Source organism: Varanus komodoensis, unplaced genomic scaffold, assembly GCF_004798865.1.
Source record: "Varanus komodoensis strain SLA01 unplaced genomic scaffold, ASM479886v1 scaffold9, whole genome shotgun sequence".
Lineage (NCBI taxonomy): Eukaryota > Metazoa > Chordata > Lepidosauria > Squamata > Varanidae > Varanus > Varanus komodoensis.
In genome coordinates this window covers 5299662-5319797 of record NW_025336598.1, presented here as the reverse complement: position 1 = coordinate 5319797, position 20136 = coordinate 5299662, and the positions used below count along the sequence as shown (strand labels likewise).

At 41.2% G+C, this 20136-nt stretch overlaps 1 protein-coding gene across 2 annotated transcripts; it reads left to right on the top strand.

Moving 5' to 3' along the window:
- Positions 1–1783: 1783 nt before the first annotated feature.
- On the top strand, positions 1784–13974 carry AKAP3 (A-kinase anchoring protein 3). 2 transcript variants are annotated; one of them, XM_044418465.1, is made up of 4 exons: positions 1784–2390; positions 5739–5831; positions 8942–11056; positions 13668–13974. In XM_044418465.1, the coding sequence occupies exons 1-4, from the start codon at positions 2388–2390 to the stop codon at positions 13821–13823; spliced, it is 2367 nt and encodes a 788-aa protein (XP_044274400.1). In that variant the 5' UTR covers positions 1784–2387; the 3' UTR covers positions 13824–13974. The 2 variants fall into 2 exon arrangements, with proteins under 2 accessions (XP_044274400.1, XP_044274401.1); XM_044418466.1 differs by lacking the exon at positions 1784–2390 and having other exon boundaries at positions 4343–5831.
- The last annotated feature ends 6162 nt before the right edge of the window (positions 13975–20136 follow it).

Sequence of the window (20136 nt, the reverse complement as noted above, 5' to 3'; positions counted from 1 at the left end):
GCCGCCATCCCGATGATTCCCCAGTAATGGTTACCTTCTGCTTTTGGTCAGTCAACCATGCCCTAGTCCACCAGACAGTGCTTTGTTGTATCCCAAAACTCCTCAGTTTCTCCACCAGGATATCATGGGGCACTTTGTCAAAGGCCTTTCTGAAATCCAGGTAAACCACATCCACTGCATCCTCTCCATCTAGCCACCTTGAAACCTTGTCATAGAATTCCACAAAGTTTGTCTGGCAGGACCTGTTATTGTGGAAACCGTGTTGTGTGGCCGCCAGCCTCTCTTCCCTATCTAGCATCGCTAGATCTCTCTCTATTATGAGCCTTTCCATTGTTTTTCCTACAATGGACGTAAGGCGAACAGGTCTATAATTCCCCATGTCCCTTCTACTACCCTTTTTGAAAATTGGGACCACTGAAGCCACCCTCCAGTCCTCTGGAACTTCACCTGTTCTCCACGAGGCCTCAAAATGGAGGCCAGCGGGCATGAGAGAACCCCTGCCAACTCTCAAAGTGCTCTCGGGTGTAACCCGTCAGGGCCTGGCGCCTTTGTAATGTCCAATGCCCTGAGGAGCCCCTTGACGTCAAGGGGGGTGACTCTAATCTGTTCCCCTGAGTCCCCAGCCTCATCTAATCTCCTATGCGGATATCCTCCATCCTGCTTTGGGGAGAACACAGAGGCAAAATAGTCATTTAGCATCTGTGCCTGTTCCCTCATATCAGTCACTGGATCTCCTTCCTCCTTATTTAGTGGTCCCACTACTTGTCTCCCCTTCCTCTTCCTATTTACATGCTGAAAGAAATTGTTTTTGTTGCTCTTGATATTCCTGGCAAGTCTCAGCTCATAATCAGCCTTAGGCTTGTGAAGAATCCTGCAATGGGCCTTCTCCTCCCGGTATACCCTTTTGTATATTTTCCCCAGTACCCATTTCCTATGGAGGTTCCTCTTTCATCTAATCCCTCTAACCACCACCTTTCGCATCCATGGCAGCACACTCCTCCACCTCCCCACCTTACTGACTAGAGGTATCGTCAAGGCTTGTGCCTCCAAAACCTTCCTTTTAAGTGCTATCCACCCCTCCTCAACTCGCTTGCCTTCCACTAACCTATCCCAGGAGACTTTCCCCAGTCTGGCCTTCAGTTGGCCAAAGTTGGCCCTCTTGAAGTCCCAGCTTCTAGTGCTTGACCTGTTGCATGTCCCCAGTCCCCTGATCTCAAAGCAAAGGATGGAGTGATTACTTGCATCCAGAGCTCCCCTACTCTGTACTTCACCTATCAGCTCCTCCCTATTGGTCAAGACCAGGTCAAGGATGTTTCCCCCTCTCGTCGCCTCTCGGACCCTCTGTGTGAAAAACCCTCCCTCTATAGCTTCTAGGAAGCGATGTGACCTGGCTGTCACCGCTGAGTGAGTCTCCCAAGTAATATCCGGGGGATTGAAATCTCCCATAATTGCTGTGTCTCTCCCCCGAGATATCCTTAGAATCTGGCCTGTCAGGACATCATCCAGGGTCTCAGGTTGACCTGGAGGGCCATAACATACCCCCACTGTCCGGTCTCTTTCCCTGTCAAAACCCCTAAGTTTCACCCAGACTGCCTCTACCGAATCCCCATCTGTGCTGCATTCTATCTCACTGCATCCTATCCCTTCCCTGACTTATAAAGCCACGCCCCCACCTCTCTTTCCCTTCCTGTCCTTTCTAAACACGGGATACCCTTCTATGTTCACATTCCTGACTTGCCTTTCATCCCACCAAGTTTCTGTGATTCCCAGCAGGTCATACCCTCCTATGAAATGTGGAAAAGATGAAAGACACTGGGAACAGTCAGTTGAACACTTACAAACAAGAGGATTACATTGCCAAGAGGGAGGTATCGTCCTTCTGAGTTTTGGTACACTTACTCCTTTGATGTTAGGAGTTGGTCCCTTCCTTCTTTTCCTTATGCTTAACAAACTCACAACAAACCCTTTGGAGAGCAAATTTTTAAACAAAACTTAACAGACTTCAGTCTGGTAGACAGAAGGAGGGGAAAAACCATAGCAAGTCTGAGCATTTGTCAGGCATAGGATGGGTTGTTTGGTTAACACACCACATTGCATTGCTTGTTTGCAGTGTGACTTAGCATGTATGAATCCAGCCATTGATCTCATTTTAATAGGTTTGGTAAAGGAATATTTTCCAGTAGATTAAACCCAATGATTGTTGGTTTAAGAAATATATTTGCAAAGAAAGAACTGTAAATCAGTGAACTGTTTATACCAGTTGTTTTGTTCCTCTCTTGTAGATTTTTTCTCCCTATATGGCAGCCTATGGAAGCCATTCCTGGAAGCTGTGAGTGTCAGTTACAACCTTTCATAGATGTGCCTAGGGCCTACAAAACATATAAACAATGGTAAGTTTTAAAAAGAATTGTAGAATCATAGAGTTGGAAGGGGGCAAAAAGGCCATCAAGTCCAACCACCTTCTCAATGCTGGACTCCAAATTAAAGTTTTCCTAACAGATGGCTGTCCAGCTGCATCTGGAATGCGTCCAGTATGGGAGAGCCTATGACATTCCTAAGTAAATTGTTTCATCATTCTATTGCTGTAACAGGAAGTTTTTCCTATGTTCATCTAGAACCCAGCTTCCTGTAAACAGAGCAGATTATCTTAGTATCCTACACACAGTGATAATTAAAAAGAGATCCTGGCCCTCCTATGTGTGACAACTTTTTAAGTACTTCAAACTTTTTAAGAGTTTTAAGTACTTTTTAAGAGTACAACAATATTTCCCCTCAGTCTTCTCCAAATGAATCATGCTTGATTCTTTCAACCTCTACTCACAGGGCTTTGTTTCTTTGTTGCCCTCCTTTGAACCTTTACCAGTATGCTGTATCTTTCTTAAATCTTGAGTACTGTCTTTTTGACAAAGCCTAACCAGTGCTCAGGAAGCACAGGAAAGTACTTCACATGACTTAGAGGTGATACTTCAATTAATGCAGCCAAAATAGCATTTGCCTTTTTTACAGCTTTATCACATTGACTCATATTCATCTGGTGATCTGGAACAATTCCAAGATCCTTCCCACTTGTAGTATTGCTGAAACAGAAAGGACTTTTTTAAAAGGGACTAATTTCCCACTATACAAGAAAGATCTTAATGTCTCTGATAACCATGATGGAGTAGCTGCTGACCTCGAGCCAGACATCCTGGAGTGTGAAGTCAAATGGGCCTTATCAATATGCCAGCAAATTTGGAAAACTCAACAGTGGCCATAGGATTGGAAAAGGTCAGTTTACATTCCAATCCCAAAGGAGAGCAATGCCAAAGAATGTTCAAACTACTATACAATTACACTCATTTCACATGCTAGGGGTCTATGTGGGTCAAGAAGCAACAGTGAGAACTGGACATGGAACAACTGATTGGTTCAAAATTGGGAAAGGAGCACGGCATGGCTGTATATTCTTGCAGTGCCTGTTCAACTTATATGCAGAGCACATCATGCAAAAGGCTGGGCTAGATGAATCACAATCTGGAATTAAGCTTGCTGGAAGAAATATCAACAACCTCAGGTATGCAGATGATACCACTCTAATGGCAGAAAGTGAAGAGGAACTAAAGAGCCTCTTGATGTGGGTGAAGGAGGAGAGCGCAAAAGTTGGCTTGAAACTCAACATTAAGAAAACTCAGATCATGGCATCCTGTCCTATCACTTCCTGGCAAATAGATGGGAAAGAAATGGAGGTAGTGTCAGATTTTATTTTCTTGGGCTCCAAGATCACTGCAGATGGTGACTGCAGCCAAGAAATTAAAATATGCTTGCTCCTGGGGAGGAAAGCTGTGGCAAATTTAGACAGCATACTAAAAAGCAGAGACATCACCCTGTCAACAAAAATTCATATAGACAAGGCGACAGTTTTCCCAGTTGCAATGTATGACTGTGAAAGTTGGACCATAAGGAAGGCTGAGTGCCGAAGAATTGAGGCCTTTGAATTGGGATGCTGGAGAAGACTCCTGCGAGTCCCTTGGACTGCGAGGAGATCAAACCAGTCAGTCTTATAGGAGATCAACCCTGACTGCTCTTTAGAAGGCCAGATACTGAAGATGAAACTCGAATACTTTGGCCATCTAATGTGGAGGAAGGACTCACTGGAGAAGACCCTGATGCTGGGAATGAGTCAGAAGGGGCCTCCTGGGCCATCTTATCTGACCCCCTGGCTCCTACCAGCTTCACTCATGACATGCCTACCATGTTCATGTCCAGCCTATCCTTGGACACCCTCACCAATGGAACTTCTACCACCTCCTGTGGAAGCCCATTCCATACCCTAGGAGTTCTATCAGGAAGTACTTCCTGGCATCCACCTTGAATCTTGGTTCCTTGACTTTTGCCCTACTGAAACACATCCTGCCCTCCTCCACAGGGAAAAACAGGTCTATACCAACCTCTGTGTGACACCTCCTCATATTCCTCTCCATGTAGATCAGCAAAGTGGCTGGTGACCCCCCAAGGGAAGAAGATGCTCCAATCTGTCCATCACATGCTTGATGTGTGTGCCCAGCAGGCAACAGCTCTCTCTCACCACCACTTCAGTACCCCTTAGCCCAATGATGAGTCCCCAGTGATGACCACTCATCATGGTCTCTTCCCAGTGTTGATAGATGGCTGTGGTTTGGCCCTCATCTCTCCTGCAATGGCCCCCTGGCTGCATCTGGCCCCAGGCTGGAGTTCCCAAAAGGTCAGTCCCCCAGGTCCTCATCAGCCCCAGCCTCCCCAAGCAAAGAAAACCTGTTTCCCAGCTCCAGGTTGGCTCTAGGAGATGGAGGAGCCTGTGCTGGCCTCCTCCTGCAGATGACATGCCTCCATGTCTCCCTGACTGTTTCTTCCTCAGCCCTTCCCCTCATCCTTCTGCCTGGAAAGAGGATGCTCCCAGCCAGCCTGGAGAATTCTCTCGGCCATGTAAAGGAATTGATCACCCTACAAGAAAAACAGAACAAACAATTTAAAAAAAGACATAAGGGAAGAATGTCCCTGGGCAGCCCGGGCAGCAGCTAAGGGACACAGACAAGAGATATTTCCAGCTGAGTGCAGCTTAATAAGCCTCTGATCCTCTGCACAAGCTCCTACCTTGCCTTCTCCAGTTCCCTGGCCACTCTCTGCACACTCTCTGCTGCTCTGCCAAGATCGAGAAGGAAGAATGAATATGACACTGATCATTCTTATACTGCTAGTAGCAAGGAAAGAGCAATTTCCATCAAGATTGTTGGGATGTATGCATGTATACATTTGTGCGGGTGCAATGTGTGGGTTCTGACCCCATGTCAGCTGCATGTGTGGCACTCACAACTGAGTATGGTGTCCATCCCTGTTCTAAGGATTAGAAACTTAATGTCTTTTAAAAAGGAGAACAACAACAAAACAGAGAAATGCTGAGATTCTCTGCCAAGTACCACATCTTGTGCCTTCAGTGCTGCTCTTGCAGAATTGCAGCACACATGCAATCTAGCCTGTGGTCTTCATAGAATCATATGTTGGAAGGGGTCATTTAGATAATTGAACCCAGCCCACTGCTCAGTGCAAGAATCCAGCTTAAAGCATTTCTAGCAGATGACTATCCAGTAAGTAAGGGGGATTGAAATTCTTCTCCAACGTGTCTCTTCTATATCCAGGGCTGAAATAGTAGAGGAGAAGGAGCCATTAAGGTAAAATCTGATGGCTTTAAATTTCACTGTAGTTTCCATTTCTTCTCATTCAAGATGACAGAGAGCATTGATTGGTTACAGAGTCAGAGTGGATTGTGCAAAGTTGATCGTTATACCCCCACTGATGAGGAGGAACAGTATTGGACGGTAAGATGACAACTGTTATTTCACCATGAATACTTTTGCAGTGGGGAGGGTAAGTATGTGCATATGGGAGGGCATATCTATATGAAACTGTCTGTAGTATTTGATTAACTATGTATAGTTGAGTATGAGGAGGAATGAATGAAAGAAAAATCAATACATTTTTTATAGAAACATATACCCATTTTATTTATTTATTTATTTATTTATTTAGAGAACTTCTATGCCTCCCCATTCGCCGAAGCCTCGGGGCAGCTCACAATCATGAACAAGTAACATAATATAATTTAACAGTATAATTTAAGTCGCCCTGCCCAAAAAATAAAATAAATAAATAATATTAACAATTAAAATAACGTTTGAATAAAAAGGTCTTCACCTGGCGCCGAAAAACAAATAACGACGGCGCCAGGTGGACCTCTCTGGGGAGCGCATTCCATAGATTGGGCGCCACCACTGAGAAAGCCCTCCTCTGAGTACTTACCCTCCTAATTTCCTTCACGGAGGGTTCCTGGAGAAGGGCCTCTCCCGCAGATCTCAAGGGGCGGTCGGGCATATATGGATGCAAGCGCTCCTTCAGGTAACCAGGACCCAAGCCGTTAAGGGCTTTATAGGTCATAACCAACACCTTGAATTGGGCCCGGACTTCAATGGGAAGCCAGTGAAGCTGACGGAGAACTGGAGTCATGTGAACATAATGTCCAGTCCCCGTCAGCAGCCTGGCAGCTCTATTTTGAACCAATTGAAGTATCCGGACTGTCTTCAAGGGTAGTCCCACGTAGAGTGCGTTACAGAAGTCAAGTCGGGAAGTCACCAATGCGTGTGTCACTGTCGCCCGGCAGTCATTCTCCCTGTAGGGGCGCAGCTGATGGATCAGCCGAAGGTGAAAGAAAGCACTCCTTGCCACCACTGTCACCTGAGCTTCCAGTGAAAGCGCTGGGTCGAGGAGCACTCCCAAGCTGCGGACCTTGTCCCTAAGAGGTAGTGCAACCCCATTCAGGACTAAGTTCAATTCACCTTCCCCGAAGCCTGATCCACCAACCAACAGGACTTCCGTCTTGTCTGGATTGAGCTTCAGTTTATTGGCTCTCATCCAGCCCCTTACCTCGGCCAGGCACCGGTTCAGCACAGCCACTGCCTCACCTGGATTGGTAGAGAACGAGAGGTAGAACTGGGTATCATCAGCGTACTGATGATTCCGCAGCCCACACCTCCTGATGATCTCTCCCAGTGGTTTCATGTAGACGTTAAACAGCAAAGAGGACAAAATGGATCCCTGCGGTACTCCATGGCATAGCTGCCATGGCGCAGAGCCATAGTCCCCCAGCACCACCTTCTGGAATCGGCCATTGAGATAGGAGCGGAACCACTGCAAAGCAGTGCCTCCGACCCCCAATCTCGCTAGCCTATCCAGAAGGATACCATGGTCGATGGTATCGAAAGCTGCTGAGAGGTCCAGGAGAACCAACAGAGACGCATTCCCCCTGTTAGCCTGGAGTTGACCAGTAGCCCAAGATCCCTTTCATAAGTGCTACTCTCCAGTCACTTGTCCCCCATCCTGTACTTATGACACCCGTTCCTATGCCCCAAGTGCAAGACCTTGCACTTATCCACATTGAACACCATTCTGTTCTCCCTGCCCACTTTTGGATCTGGTGTATTTGGTCCTCAGTTGTGGCCAACACCCCATTTTTTAGTATCATCTGTGAATTTGATCAGCACAGGTAGTTTCAAAGGGATACCATGTCCCCCCTCAGTCTTCTCAAGGCTGAACATTCCCAGTTCTCTCATTCTCTAGTCATAGGGCAGTATTTCCAAAACAGAATTTGCCCTTTGGACAGCTGCATCACATTGTTGGCTCATACTTAGACTATTGTCCAGAATTACTCTGAGATCTTTTTCTTTTTCAGTTCTGTTGAACCACATATTCTCCATCTTTTCTCAATGCATTTGGTTTCTTTTTCCTAGGTGGAGGATTTGGCACTTGTCCTTACTGAATCTCATCTGTTGCTTTCAGTGTTCAAGTTTATCAAAATATCCCTGAATCTTCAGTCTATCTTCTAGGGTGTTTGCTATTCCACCCAGTTTTTATCATCTGCAAATTCCTTGTACTCCCTCATCTCAATCATTAAGAAAGATGTTGAAGAGCATTGGGCCCAGGACTGAACCCTGTGGCTCCCCACTAGTTACCTCCATCCAATTTGAGAAGGTGCCATTGATGAGCACTTTTTATTTCTCATTTAGCAGCCAATTTTAAATCCACCTAATAGTTTTCCCATCTAGTCCAGTTTTTGCTAAATTGCTTATCAGAATGTCATGTAGCACTATGTTGAAAGTTTTGCTAAAGTCCATGTAGATTATGTTCACAGTGTTTCCTCTGTCCATTTGGGAGGTTACCTAGGCAAAGAATGAGATTAAATTAGTCTGACAGGTTTTATTTTTGATTAATCCATGCTGGCCACCATTTGAAGTAACATCCTGCATCTTCTGATAAAGTTGTGAAGTATGAACTGAATAATATGTTTCCACAGCTGGCAAAATTCACATTGTTTAAGACAGACATATTGGGACAGATCATGTGATGGAAAGTTCTTTAATATTTAATGTCCTGTCTCTTGGGATTTAATGCAAGGTCAAAGCAAATGGATTTTCCATGCTGTTTTGACAACTAAAGGATTATTATTACAACATTTGGAGGATAAACATCCACCTACAATAATATAGTGGGTGGAGGATTTAATGAAACTTTCCATTTTTAATGGGTGGTATTTAGATATAATCTACAAATTATAGATAAATATGGACATTTTGGCTGCCTTTGTTATGCATAATTATTATGACTAATTATTTTAATAACATAGTATACTCTGTTATATACTAATACTAATAGAGAGTTGCATTTCATGATTTTGCTAGTCCTTTGCTCTAATTGTACTTGCTGTTTCAGATAGCTGGCAATTTTCTTGGATTAGGTTACATCCATTATACTGATACACGGACTGTCCAAGGAGTGTCTTCCACAGAATTGAGAGCGACCGGTTTTTTACATTAATTTAATATGATAATCATGAGTCCTAACCCACTGTAAAATTGTCTTTTGTTTCATTCCTTAGACTGACTCAGCCAAGCTTTTACAACAAACTTCCTCTGATCCACTCAAAGTCTTGAGCTGGCTCCGAAAAGATCTGGAAGAGTGTTCAATCAGAGTGCAAAATGTGTTGAATGCCAGCAATAATGCAGGTGGTGCCAGGTCAAGGGAGCCATCTGTGGGGAGGCAAAGCATGCCACACCGCAATATGCATTCTCCTGGTGGGTACAGCGTCTGTGATGAGGAATTCAGTGTGAATGTCAGCTCCAACAGGGGATCTCCTAGTTTTCACTTGGCAATGAAGGCTGCTTGTCAAAAGGAATCCAAGGAAGAAGAAAGTGATGGTTCTACTTCACCCAATACAAATCCTGATCCTGATGAAGTCTCTTTTTACTGTAATAGGCTTTCTAACCTTGCCATAGCAATGGCACGCAAAGAGATGACCGATCGGTCAGATGTCAACAACACATGTATACATAAGTCACTTTTTGCTGCTTCTGGAGACCATGGTCACAGGTCTATTGGAGTGGATACAGAGGACTGCAAGCCAAATCCATCCAGGATGTGTGAATGCAAATATGAAGAAAGTCCCAGTTCTAAAAAGAAAGCTTCATTTTATTACAAAGAAGAAAATACAGAAATACCTAATAAGAGTGAACCTTGCAGAGATGGAACCAAAGGCTGCAACCATAGGAAACGCTTTGGTCGAGATGAATATACCAACTCACTGAGTAAAGGAATATTGGTTTATGCCAATAATGTGGTTTCAGATATGATGGTCTCTGTTATGAAGACAATGAAAATCAAAGTGAATGACTCTAATGTAGCTTGTGCAGTTTTGAAAAAGGTATTGCTGAAGCACTCTAAGGAGGTTGTGTCTGACCTGATAGATTCCTGCATGAAAAACTTGCATGATGTTACTGGTACACTCATGACTGACTCTGACTTTGTTTCAGCAGTGAAACGGAGCCTCTTCACCCAAGGAAGTCAAAAGGCCTCTGAAATTGTCCAAGCCATGCTGAATCGGTTACATAATGCTCTTATCGTACAAAAGCAGGTGAGCGAGAAGGCCAGGTCACAGAGCATGGCCTTTGCAACTCTCAAGACAGGTACAGGAAGTGATGCAAAGAGTCAGAACATGAGGTTTTCTGCCACAAAAACAGAAACAGTTAAAGACAAGGAAATGACATGTGCAGAAACAGTTGGCAATCACATCATAAAGGAGGGCCTCACTATGTGGCATCAGAAACAACAGAATAACACTGTAGGATCAAATGTCCCGCCATCAAAAGCTGTCTTGAATCCAGAAAATCAAGACTTTTCTAATCTTTCAACAGATTCCTGGGCAAGAGACCTGATTGTGACAGCATTACTGCTGATACAGTATCATCTAGTCCAGCAGGAAAATTCTATGAAGGATGCAGCTGAAGGTGGCAGGTCTAGTAAGGCAGCTGGCACCACTTTAGGGTTTATGTCTCAAGAAACTGGTGGCAATTTACTGGCATCACCAAAACAATTTGATACATTAAAACAAAATGACGATGAACATGTTGAAGCAAATACTCAAAATGATATGTCAAGTGTTGTTGTAATGCTCATCCAGAAGCTCATCAATGAGACAGTCAACAAATTAGGAGGAAACGCTGGGACTTTGACGATAGATGAAACATACAAGAGTGGTTACAGATGCCCTGAAGGACCAGGGGCATCAGGCCTTTCAGAAGTAGATCACTCTTATGAAGAGGCCATATCTGGACTAACCAAAATGATTTTGGATCAGTTTGATGTCAACAGGAAGGAAGGAGGCAGTGGGCCATTCATTGACAACCTGGTCGATACAGTGACCAAGTTGTGTCTCATGATAGCTAAATACAGCAATCCAGAGTCAGGTCTTGGAGATATGGGTGATGGAGAAGATGCCTCTGGGCCTATATATTCAAAGGGCACAGAAACACTGGAAAACCGAATAGGGTCAGGTGAAGACAGTGCATCTGGGCACAAAGTGGTTGTGACCAACCAGAATGCTCCTGAAAATATTCACAACAAACAACTCCAAGCCATCCTTCAGTGGGTAGCAGCTTCTCAGTTAAGCATTCCTGTTTTGTACTTCATGGATGATGATCAGGAGACCTTGAATAAGGTAAACAATGAAAGCTTTTTTTAAAAAAAATATGAGGGGCATTCACACAGGAGAGTATTTAATTTCTGCATGTGTTTTAAGGATATTCAGTTTATTTTCTTTTGTTTTTCTTAATATGTTATAGGTAATTGTCAATGTGTATTTTTGGTTAGGGTAGGAATGTCTGGTGGAGATACTAACTCTTCCCCCTAAATTACCCTCCCTGGAGAGATTAGGATATTTTGGGCACTGCTACAGAAAAGGCTTTTCTCAGGGCAGTGGAATGCTTCCACACGAACATTTTCAAAGTTATAGAGATTTCCAGCACACTCAGATTCAGCTTTCTCCTTCATATTATCATAAAAAATTGCTGTAGGGATGACATAGGCTGCAAGCCAATGTACACTTACCTGGGAGTAAGCCCCACCAACCATACCAAGATTTGTTTCTGAGTAAATATGAAAAGTATATTTGGAATCCTCCATAGTTTGTAAGTTTTATTATATAATTATGGAAGCTTTAAAAGGCTACTTTAGAAATGCATTTATATCCACTTTAGCTTTGCAGAATTTGCCTGCCTCAGGATCATTCACATGTTTTAATGTATTTGATTTTACTGATTGTGAGCCGTCCAGAGATGCCATGCATAAGGGATGGCATATAAAAGTTGTAAATAAATAAAATAAGTATTTCCACAGCACAGAGATAACAGTGGGTTCTGATATAGCCAAGAATGCATTGTCCACATGCCAGTAGCCATAGAAGGCTCAAAAGGAAAAGGCCACAAGGCAGGATCCTCCTCCTCCTCCTCCTCTAAGCAGCCCAGTGAGGACTACCTTGGGAGGAGCACACCAGCATATGGAAGAAAGACTGAAATAGAGTATTCTGGCTCACAGGACACTGAACAAGACCAGTCCACACAGTAACCTTTTGTTGTTGGACCTGTTCCTAGTTTGTCTTTATAATGATTCAACACTGAATATGCCCACAGTAGTCAGTGGAAACCGTGAAATAGATTTCTTCCTCCTCACCTTTTTAAATTCAGTATTTTGGATCCAAATCCGGTCATGCCATTGTTGCCAGACCAGCAATGCAATTTACAAAACTGGGGTGGGGGTGTCCAATCACACTGGCTCCTTCTGCACCATGTATCTAAAACAGCATTTGATGCAGTAATAGGCACAGTCTGTGCCTTCTGCAGGTACTTTTTAATTGCAACAATAACTGAAGCGCCCACGCTAGGCAGGTGCCCACTTGGAGGAGGGCAGTACTCACCTGCTTCTCAACTGAACAATTGCATTGCCAGTCCAAACAGCTCTTTCTTGTGGAACAGTGATAGGTAAATAATGCACTTTCCCCCAGAAAAATAAATCAGTAAACTCCTTCTTGACATAGTTGTTGTGCTCTTGTTTTGCTTATTTGTTACATTAGCTATCAGGCTGTTTGCAAAATGTTCAAGGAAAATAAAGGAAAATAATAATCAAAGAAAGTACAAGCAAACATAACATTAGTGACTTTTTAAACATATCTTTAGATCTTGTTTCTTTTGATCTTTGGTACACACTGTTGATGTTCCACTGTTTCTGCATGATAGGAGAAAAATCTGTATCACCTTCCCTTAATATAGGAACATGCCAACTTTTAGACTGTACAGAACTCTTGCTTTGGAAGGATGAAGAATTAATGTAGTATTATTATTCAATAATGCTAGTATTATAATAGATGTGTATTTCAGTATATCTGTAGTATAATGAATACCTATTTGATACCAGTTTAATTGTCATGGCTTGTCCCAAGGAATCCTGGGAATTGTAATTTGGCAAAAGCTGCTGAGATCTGTTTATTTCTGTACCCTGGATCTATTCACAGAATAATAGTGCCCAAATTTCTGCTATGGGGAAGGAAGAACTTTTAAATGGGTTTAATTTGTGTATGTGTTTTGTAAGTGCAACTTGAAGGAAGAAGGATAGATGGATGACCAAATATCTCTCAGTCGGTCAATGATTAAATTATTAAATTCATCCTTGAATTACAGTATCTAAAGCTGTAATATTCACATCCTTTTTCAGTCCATGAGCACATTTAGAAATTGGAGAAGCTGATTGCCATCACAAAATGACTGCCTGGGAACATGGCCAAATTGCTGCTTCAGGGGCTTGGCTAGTCACAAAGGAAAAATGCTTGCCCAAAAGGGAGTACCAGGCAGAAGATGCATCTAAACACTACATGCTAACTACCCATAGCACAACAAATGTCCTTCCTCAGGAGCAGGACAGTCAGTGACTTCAGAACCCTCCTGCTCTGCCATTGGCCAGAAGATAAGTTCCCATCAGAAACACTCATCTCCCCAGGAGATTATTGCCTGAGTTTACAAAATCAGGTAAGCATCCTTTTAAAGGCTAGCTTGCTCCTCAAGGAGCCATAGGGCAATACCCACACATACCCTCACACACAGTGAGAGATAGAAGGAAGGAGAGTTGATGATGATGACAGAGGAAATTGACTATCGCATATATATTTGAAGGAGACTGAGAATGCAAAAGTCTTGGTGATTGTGAATTATTACAATGTGTCCATTTCTTTTCATAAACATATCACATTCCTGGATTCTCCCCACCCCACTTTTCAACAGCTTCAACAACTCTCCACAGTGGCAGTGGAAAGGGGCTACAGCGTGGGAGAAGTGATGCAAGCAGTACTGAAGTATGAGAAGGAAAGGCAGCTGGGAGAGGCACTGGGGAACTTTGTGCGGTTGCCAGTACTGGACTGGCTGCTTCGGAATTTGTGAACACAATGTCTCTCCTGCTTTTTCTTCCTTCACAGCATAGTTCTGTCAACCTTAATTGCAGCACTCATTTGTCAGATATGATATTATGAGTTTTACTAATACAACCCCCTGCTGAGCAGTCATATGAATAAAACAAGAAAATACTTATGTAGTGGTTGGAATACTCATTTCTAGACAAAGAATGTTCTCATGTTCTTTGAATAATGATGTTATACTACATTGTTCAGTTGCAAATACTTTAAATGCTGCACTCTTGCAAAAGCGCAAGTTGTACTATATTCAACTAACAATTTCTCAGTAGACATAAACCTTGTTTGCACATTCTAGCCTTTCTCCCATCCTCACGTTTGTCTAGGATGTCAGCTTGAAGAGAAGAACCTACTGTATCCTTGGAAGCTCTTTGCGTGATACAGGGTGCTGATATTCTATCTTCCTGGAGTGTGTAGAGTTTTTGTGTCCATTACTGACATATCTTGAATGCATGAAGAGTCATAAAGCGGCTAATTATTTTAGAATATAATGAAACAGGTAAGACTGACAGAAGCGAATGGAAGTCAGGCAGGAGCAGAAATGTAGCATGGATGCAGAAAAAACAGTTGATTTCTAGCTGACATTATAACCCACTTGTTAAGAGTACTACAGCATGAAGTAGAAGATCTAAACTGAAATGCTCTCCTGGTTGATAGCATCATTTTCTCCTCTCAACTCAAAAAGCTAACCGTTAACTCATACACATTAACATTGTATGTTAATTACAGCCCCTACAAATGTTTGCATTAGAAAGCAGTAATTTCAGAATCAGTATGGGTAATAATATTATAGAATTGTAACCCAATTAAACAAAGATTAAGTAAATCATATGAGATATAGCTGCTTTAACCTATAAAATTGAATAAATTTGCATATAAGTTGAAACAACATGTGTCCTACAAGGCATCATCTTAAAAGGGCTGTACCTTTTGTGTATAAAAGTGAGTATGCCTATTTTGAAATGGTGTTTTTCATTTACAGTTTTATAAGTTTTTCTGTTTATGATAAAGTTCTTAAAAATAATTAGGCATTCATGAGAATTTCATTCCTGTTTGCAAATTCTATGAGTAGGTCCTATTGACAATCCTGAACACAAAAAGGAGCATAATTCTCAGGAAACCTGTGACATTTCACTGTCATTTGTATTTTAAAGTGCCTAGTTGCACAAGTATATACTTCTGGAAATGTGCATGTACTTAAGTGCACACTTGCACAAATATGCCTTTCCCCCAGATCCTGTGTGTGGTTTGGATGCACAATTTTTAAATAGGTAAGACTAGTAAGCCACATGGTGGGAGCAGCTCAGCCCACCTTGCAAGACATTCTCTAGCACTCACTTCTGTGGGTCTGTGCTTTGATCCTTAGACTATGAGTTATTCTGCCTTCTTTGGAATGGGCTATGGTTCAGTGGCAAAACACATTTCTTGAAATCTCTCTACAGCAATTTATTGCAGTCACTTTATACAAAGAACAAGATTTTTTTACCTTAGGATGCATTAAGGCTTTGCAGCTTCAGGTCTGCTTTGGCTGAAGACTTCTGGTTGGCATTGTGGCAAGACAGCTGTGAAGAGCGGGGGCTCCCGTTATCACGCCGGTATCTGTACGGAAGTGAGCCGTGGGAGGCTCATCCAAGCCCTGTCGGGGCAAAGATTAGATTGTCCGAGCATTCTATTGGTTGGTGTGGGGTGGTGGCTCCACATTTACTGGGAGAAATTTGGGCTTTTCTCAATCAAACAGCATAGGGGAGAGATAGCTCCCTACAAGCCATAGACGACCGGATAATAGCATAGAATAATTAGCTAAAAGTTCATCGGACCTGCTGGGTGAGCACTTTTATTTTTCTTTCTTCATTACTACCTGTGAAAGAACTGCAGCTGTTACTAATTGGCATAAAGAAGAAATGAAAGCCCCTTTGATGGAGGGAGGAATTTTCCCTCCCCCCACAGAGTTTTAAGCGGCAACTGATCTGGGGGAGAGGAACTGAGGCTTCTTTGGAAAGTTTGAGGCTGGAGAGAAAGACCTCATTTTTCTAACCTCCCCAAGGGTGAAGAATCAGAATAAATAATGTGGAATAAGTGATAGTAGAACAAAGCTTACTTGCTGAGCGGCCTTTTTTTTTTTGGATCCTGTTTCTTTGTTGTTACAGTTCTTCAAAATAATTCTTATGCCAAGAAAAACAAACTTGCATTTCTTTTGTGACATCATTTAAAAAGACAAAACAGTCCTTTGCTGCCACCCTGTGGCTATTGGATTTATAGCAAGTTCCTTTTTTTCCTTTTTTTCCTCTTCTCTATTTTTCTGTTGTTGTCTTGTAATTTTTGGTAAAAAATTATTATCATCATGAAAAAAATGCATTTTTCTCCTCTTCAGCACCTACATCAGCTGCTCAGAGTCCAACCCACCAGCCTAAAGCGGCAGATGTTGAAAAATATCAAAAAGAGCTACAAATGACGCTTCTGGCGATACAGACATCCTTAAAAGCTTTGCAAGAATCTCAAGAGGCGATGTCAACACGACAGGAAAGCATCTCAACTGAACAAAGATAACATCTTGATAAATTGGATAATTCTATTAAGGAGATATCAACCCAATTGGCAGGCGTTCGACTTAAAACTGAACAGAATACACAAAAAGTATAGCAAGCACATGAAAAATTGGAAACGGTAACTATAGAAACACAATTAATTAAGCAAACAAGTCACTATGGGATTTGCTTGGCATACTAGAGATGGAGAAGGCATCTAACTACTTGAGATTTCAGAATATACCCAAAGGAAAGAATGAAGACTTGTGAGATTTAATGATTAACATGCTGGCAGAGCTGTTAGAAATAGAAAATGAAGAGATTGGAGCAGGGATTGAACTTATTTACAGAGTCAACTCAACCTATGCCAGAAAAAACAAACTTCCAAGGGAAGTCCATGTCAAATTTGCTCTAAGGTCTATAAGAGACAATGTTTTGAGGGCCATATGTGAGAAACCTTTAAAGGTGGATGATCACCATGAGGTGACGGTTCTGAAGCAAATACCATGGAGGATTAGAGGACGAAAGAAATACTTATTCCTTACTACAAAGATGATTAAGAAAGAGATTATGTTTAGGTGGCTAATACCAGAAGGAATATTTTTCACCTGGAACTCTACAAGATACAAATTGGACTCGATCTTTAAGACACAAGAGTTCTATGAAAAATTTAGAGCTATGCTTGAAGAGGAAGAACCAGGTGCCTCAAAAGAAGGAGGGGAAGGTGCCGAATCAATGGAATTAACAATGTATCACTCTGAAGAAGGAGAAATAGTGAATACTGACTCACAACAAGAAGTACAGACACTGGAACCAAAGGTAAAGAAAAAAGGTAGAAGTGTAAAGGCGAAGAATAAGTAGATAAGTATATACTCTTTAAACATGGCCTTTAAAAGGGAAGGAAAAATTGAATTGTTCTCTTTAAATGTAAATGGATTAAATGGACCCTCTAAGAGGAGAAGGATTCTCAACTTCAAAAACAAAAATTAGATATTATTTGTCTACAAGAAACACATATTAAGAAACAACATGCTAAACTTTTGGAACGTTCAGAGCTTGGAAAGTTATTTATATCTTCTGCTTCTCAAAAGAAGAGAGGTCTAGCATCATACATTAAGGAAAAACTAGACCCTAAATATATACTGGCTGATGAGGACGGTAGGATTCTGATGGTTGGAAATTACAATGAAACTTAAAAAGGTGCTTTTAGTGGCGATATATGCCCCAAACGACCATCAGGGAATGTTTTACCACAGATTACATGTTTTACTCTTACAAGTGGGCTACCAGACTGTGTGTGTAACGAGAGATTTCAATGCAATTGTGGATAAGAAAATGGACCATAAGAGTGAGATTAAAGGAAAAAAGGGCAGGAGGATACTCCCAAAGTCTTGTTCTAATATGATTGAAGAACTCAGATTGATAGATGCTTGGAGGCATAAAAATCTAACCTCTGCTAAATATTCCTTTTACTCAAATAGACATAGGTTGTGGTCTAGAATTGATATAGTTTGGATAACCCCAGACTTAATACCAGATTTGGTAGAAGCTGAAATAGAGGCAAATGTCTGGACAGATCACAACCCTGTAGCTATATCACTGAAAGGAACAGTAATGTTGCCCAGATGGAGCTTAAATTAAGCTTTATTAAAGGATAAAAAAATTCATGGAAGAGATAAATAAGGAAATGCCAGTATTCTTTCAAATAAACAAAGCGGAAGAAACTTCTTTACAGAATGTCTGGGATACAGCCAAAGCCTATGTCAGGGGATTGATAATAACATATTCAGCAAAAATAAACAAAAAGAAAAAGCAAGAACAAGCAAAAATAGTAGAAAAATTGATGAAATGGGAACAAGAACTACAGGAAGATCCATCCAAAAAAACCCTTAAGGTCCAAATGAATATTCTAAAGCATAAATTGAATCTCTTAGACACAAATGAACTTACTAAGCAAATGAAATTGGCCAAACAGAATTTTTTTGAAAATGCTAATAAACCAGGGAGATGGTTAGCCTATAAAGTAAAGAAAGAGAGAGATGAGACTGATTTCCAAATTGAAGGATGGAGAAGGATGACTACAAGTTCAAAGTATACATATTAAGAAAATAGCGGAAGAGTTTTTTGCAAAGCTATATCAGAATGATGAGATTGCAACTGAGAAAGTAAAAGAACACATCCGAAAGGGAGACCTGCCAAAATTACTGGAGAAATACCAAAAAGTATTGAATCAAGAAGTAGCAACCATGGAAGTAATAGAGGCAATTAAGCAGCAAAAGAACGATAAAACTCCTGGCCTGGATGGGCTGCCAGCAGAGTTTTATAAATCCTTTGAAGGAATCTTTGCTACGCTTCTTAAAGATATATGCAATGCAGCACTGTTAAATGCCAAAATACCAAATAACTCGGACAGAGGCAAATATCACATTAATACCGAAAGAAGACAAGGACTTGACGCAGATTCAAATTATAGACCTATATCACTATTAAATGTGGATTACAAAATTTTTGCCTCCATAATGGCAGAAAGATTGAAGAAGTATCTAACAGACTTTATTCACTCAGATCAAAATGGTTTTTTGCCTAAAAGACAAATGAGAAATAATTTGAGAACTATCTTGGATATCCTAGAGTATTATGAGATGCATACAGAAAAACCAATGGCTCTATTATTCATGGATGCACAGAAGGCCTTTGATAATATCAACTGGCAATTTATGAAGCAACAGATGGCTCAAATGGAGTTTGGTGAAAAGTTTATTAATGCAATATCAAGCATTTATCAAAAGCAGTCGGCTAGGATTATAATTAATGGAGAATTCACAAAGACTATAGAGATACAAAAGGGTACAAGACAAGGATGCCCACTATCACCTCTGTTGTTTATATTGATCTTTGAAGTGTTAAACAGAAATATCAGGGATGATGCAGACATTAAAGGTACTAGAATTAGAGATGAAAGCTATAAATTGCAAGCATTTGCAGATGACCTGGTTTTCATAACGGAGGAACCCTTTGCAACAATGCCTAAACTCCTACAAAGGATTGAAGAATATGGCCAGGTTACTGGGATGAAAATAAATAGGGAAAAGATGAAACTGTTAGTAAAAAACTTTACACAAGACCAGAGAAAAATCCTGCAGGAACAAGTAAATTTGCATATTGCTAAAAAGGTTAAGTATCTGGGAATTTATCTTACAGCTAAGTGTACTACTCTGAAAGAAGACAATTATGATAAACTATTGAAGGATGTTAAGGGTGATCTGGAAAAATGGGCTAAGTTGCAATTATCTTTTGCTGGGAAGAACAGCACTAGTTAAAATGAATATATTACCAAAGCTTTTGTTTGTATTCCAAATGATTCCCATAAAAATTGATAGAAATTTTTTTGATGATTTAAACTTTCAAATTTCAAGATTTATATGGAGAAAGAAGAAACCAAGGATTAAATTAAAAATACTTCAGAAGGCTAAAGAGAATGGGGTTTGGTCTCCCTGACTGGATGCTGTATTATCAAGCTTCTGTTTTAATGTGGCTAAAAGAATGGATAACTTTAAGAAATAAGAGAATTTTGTATCTTGAAGGGCATGATTTGCAAATGGGTTGGCATGCTTATATGTGGTACGAGAAGGCCAAGTCACATGGCTCTTTTTTAAGTCACTATATTAGAAAATCATTAATGTCGGTGTGGGAAAAGTTAAAGATAAAACTGTATAATAAATTACCAAGATGGCTCTCACCCATGGAAGCTTTTGTGTA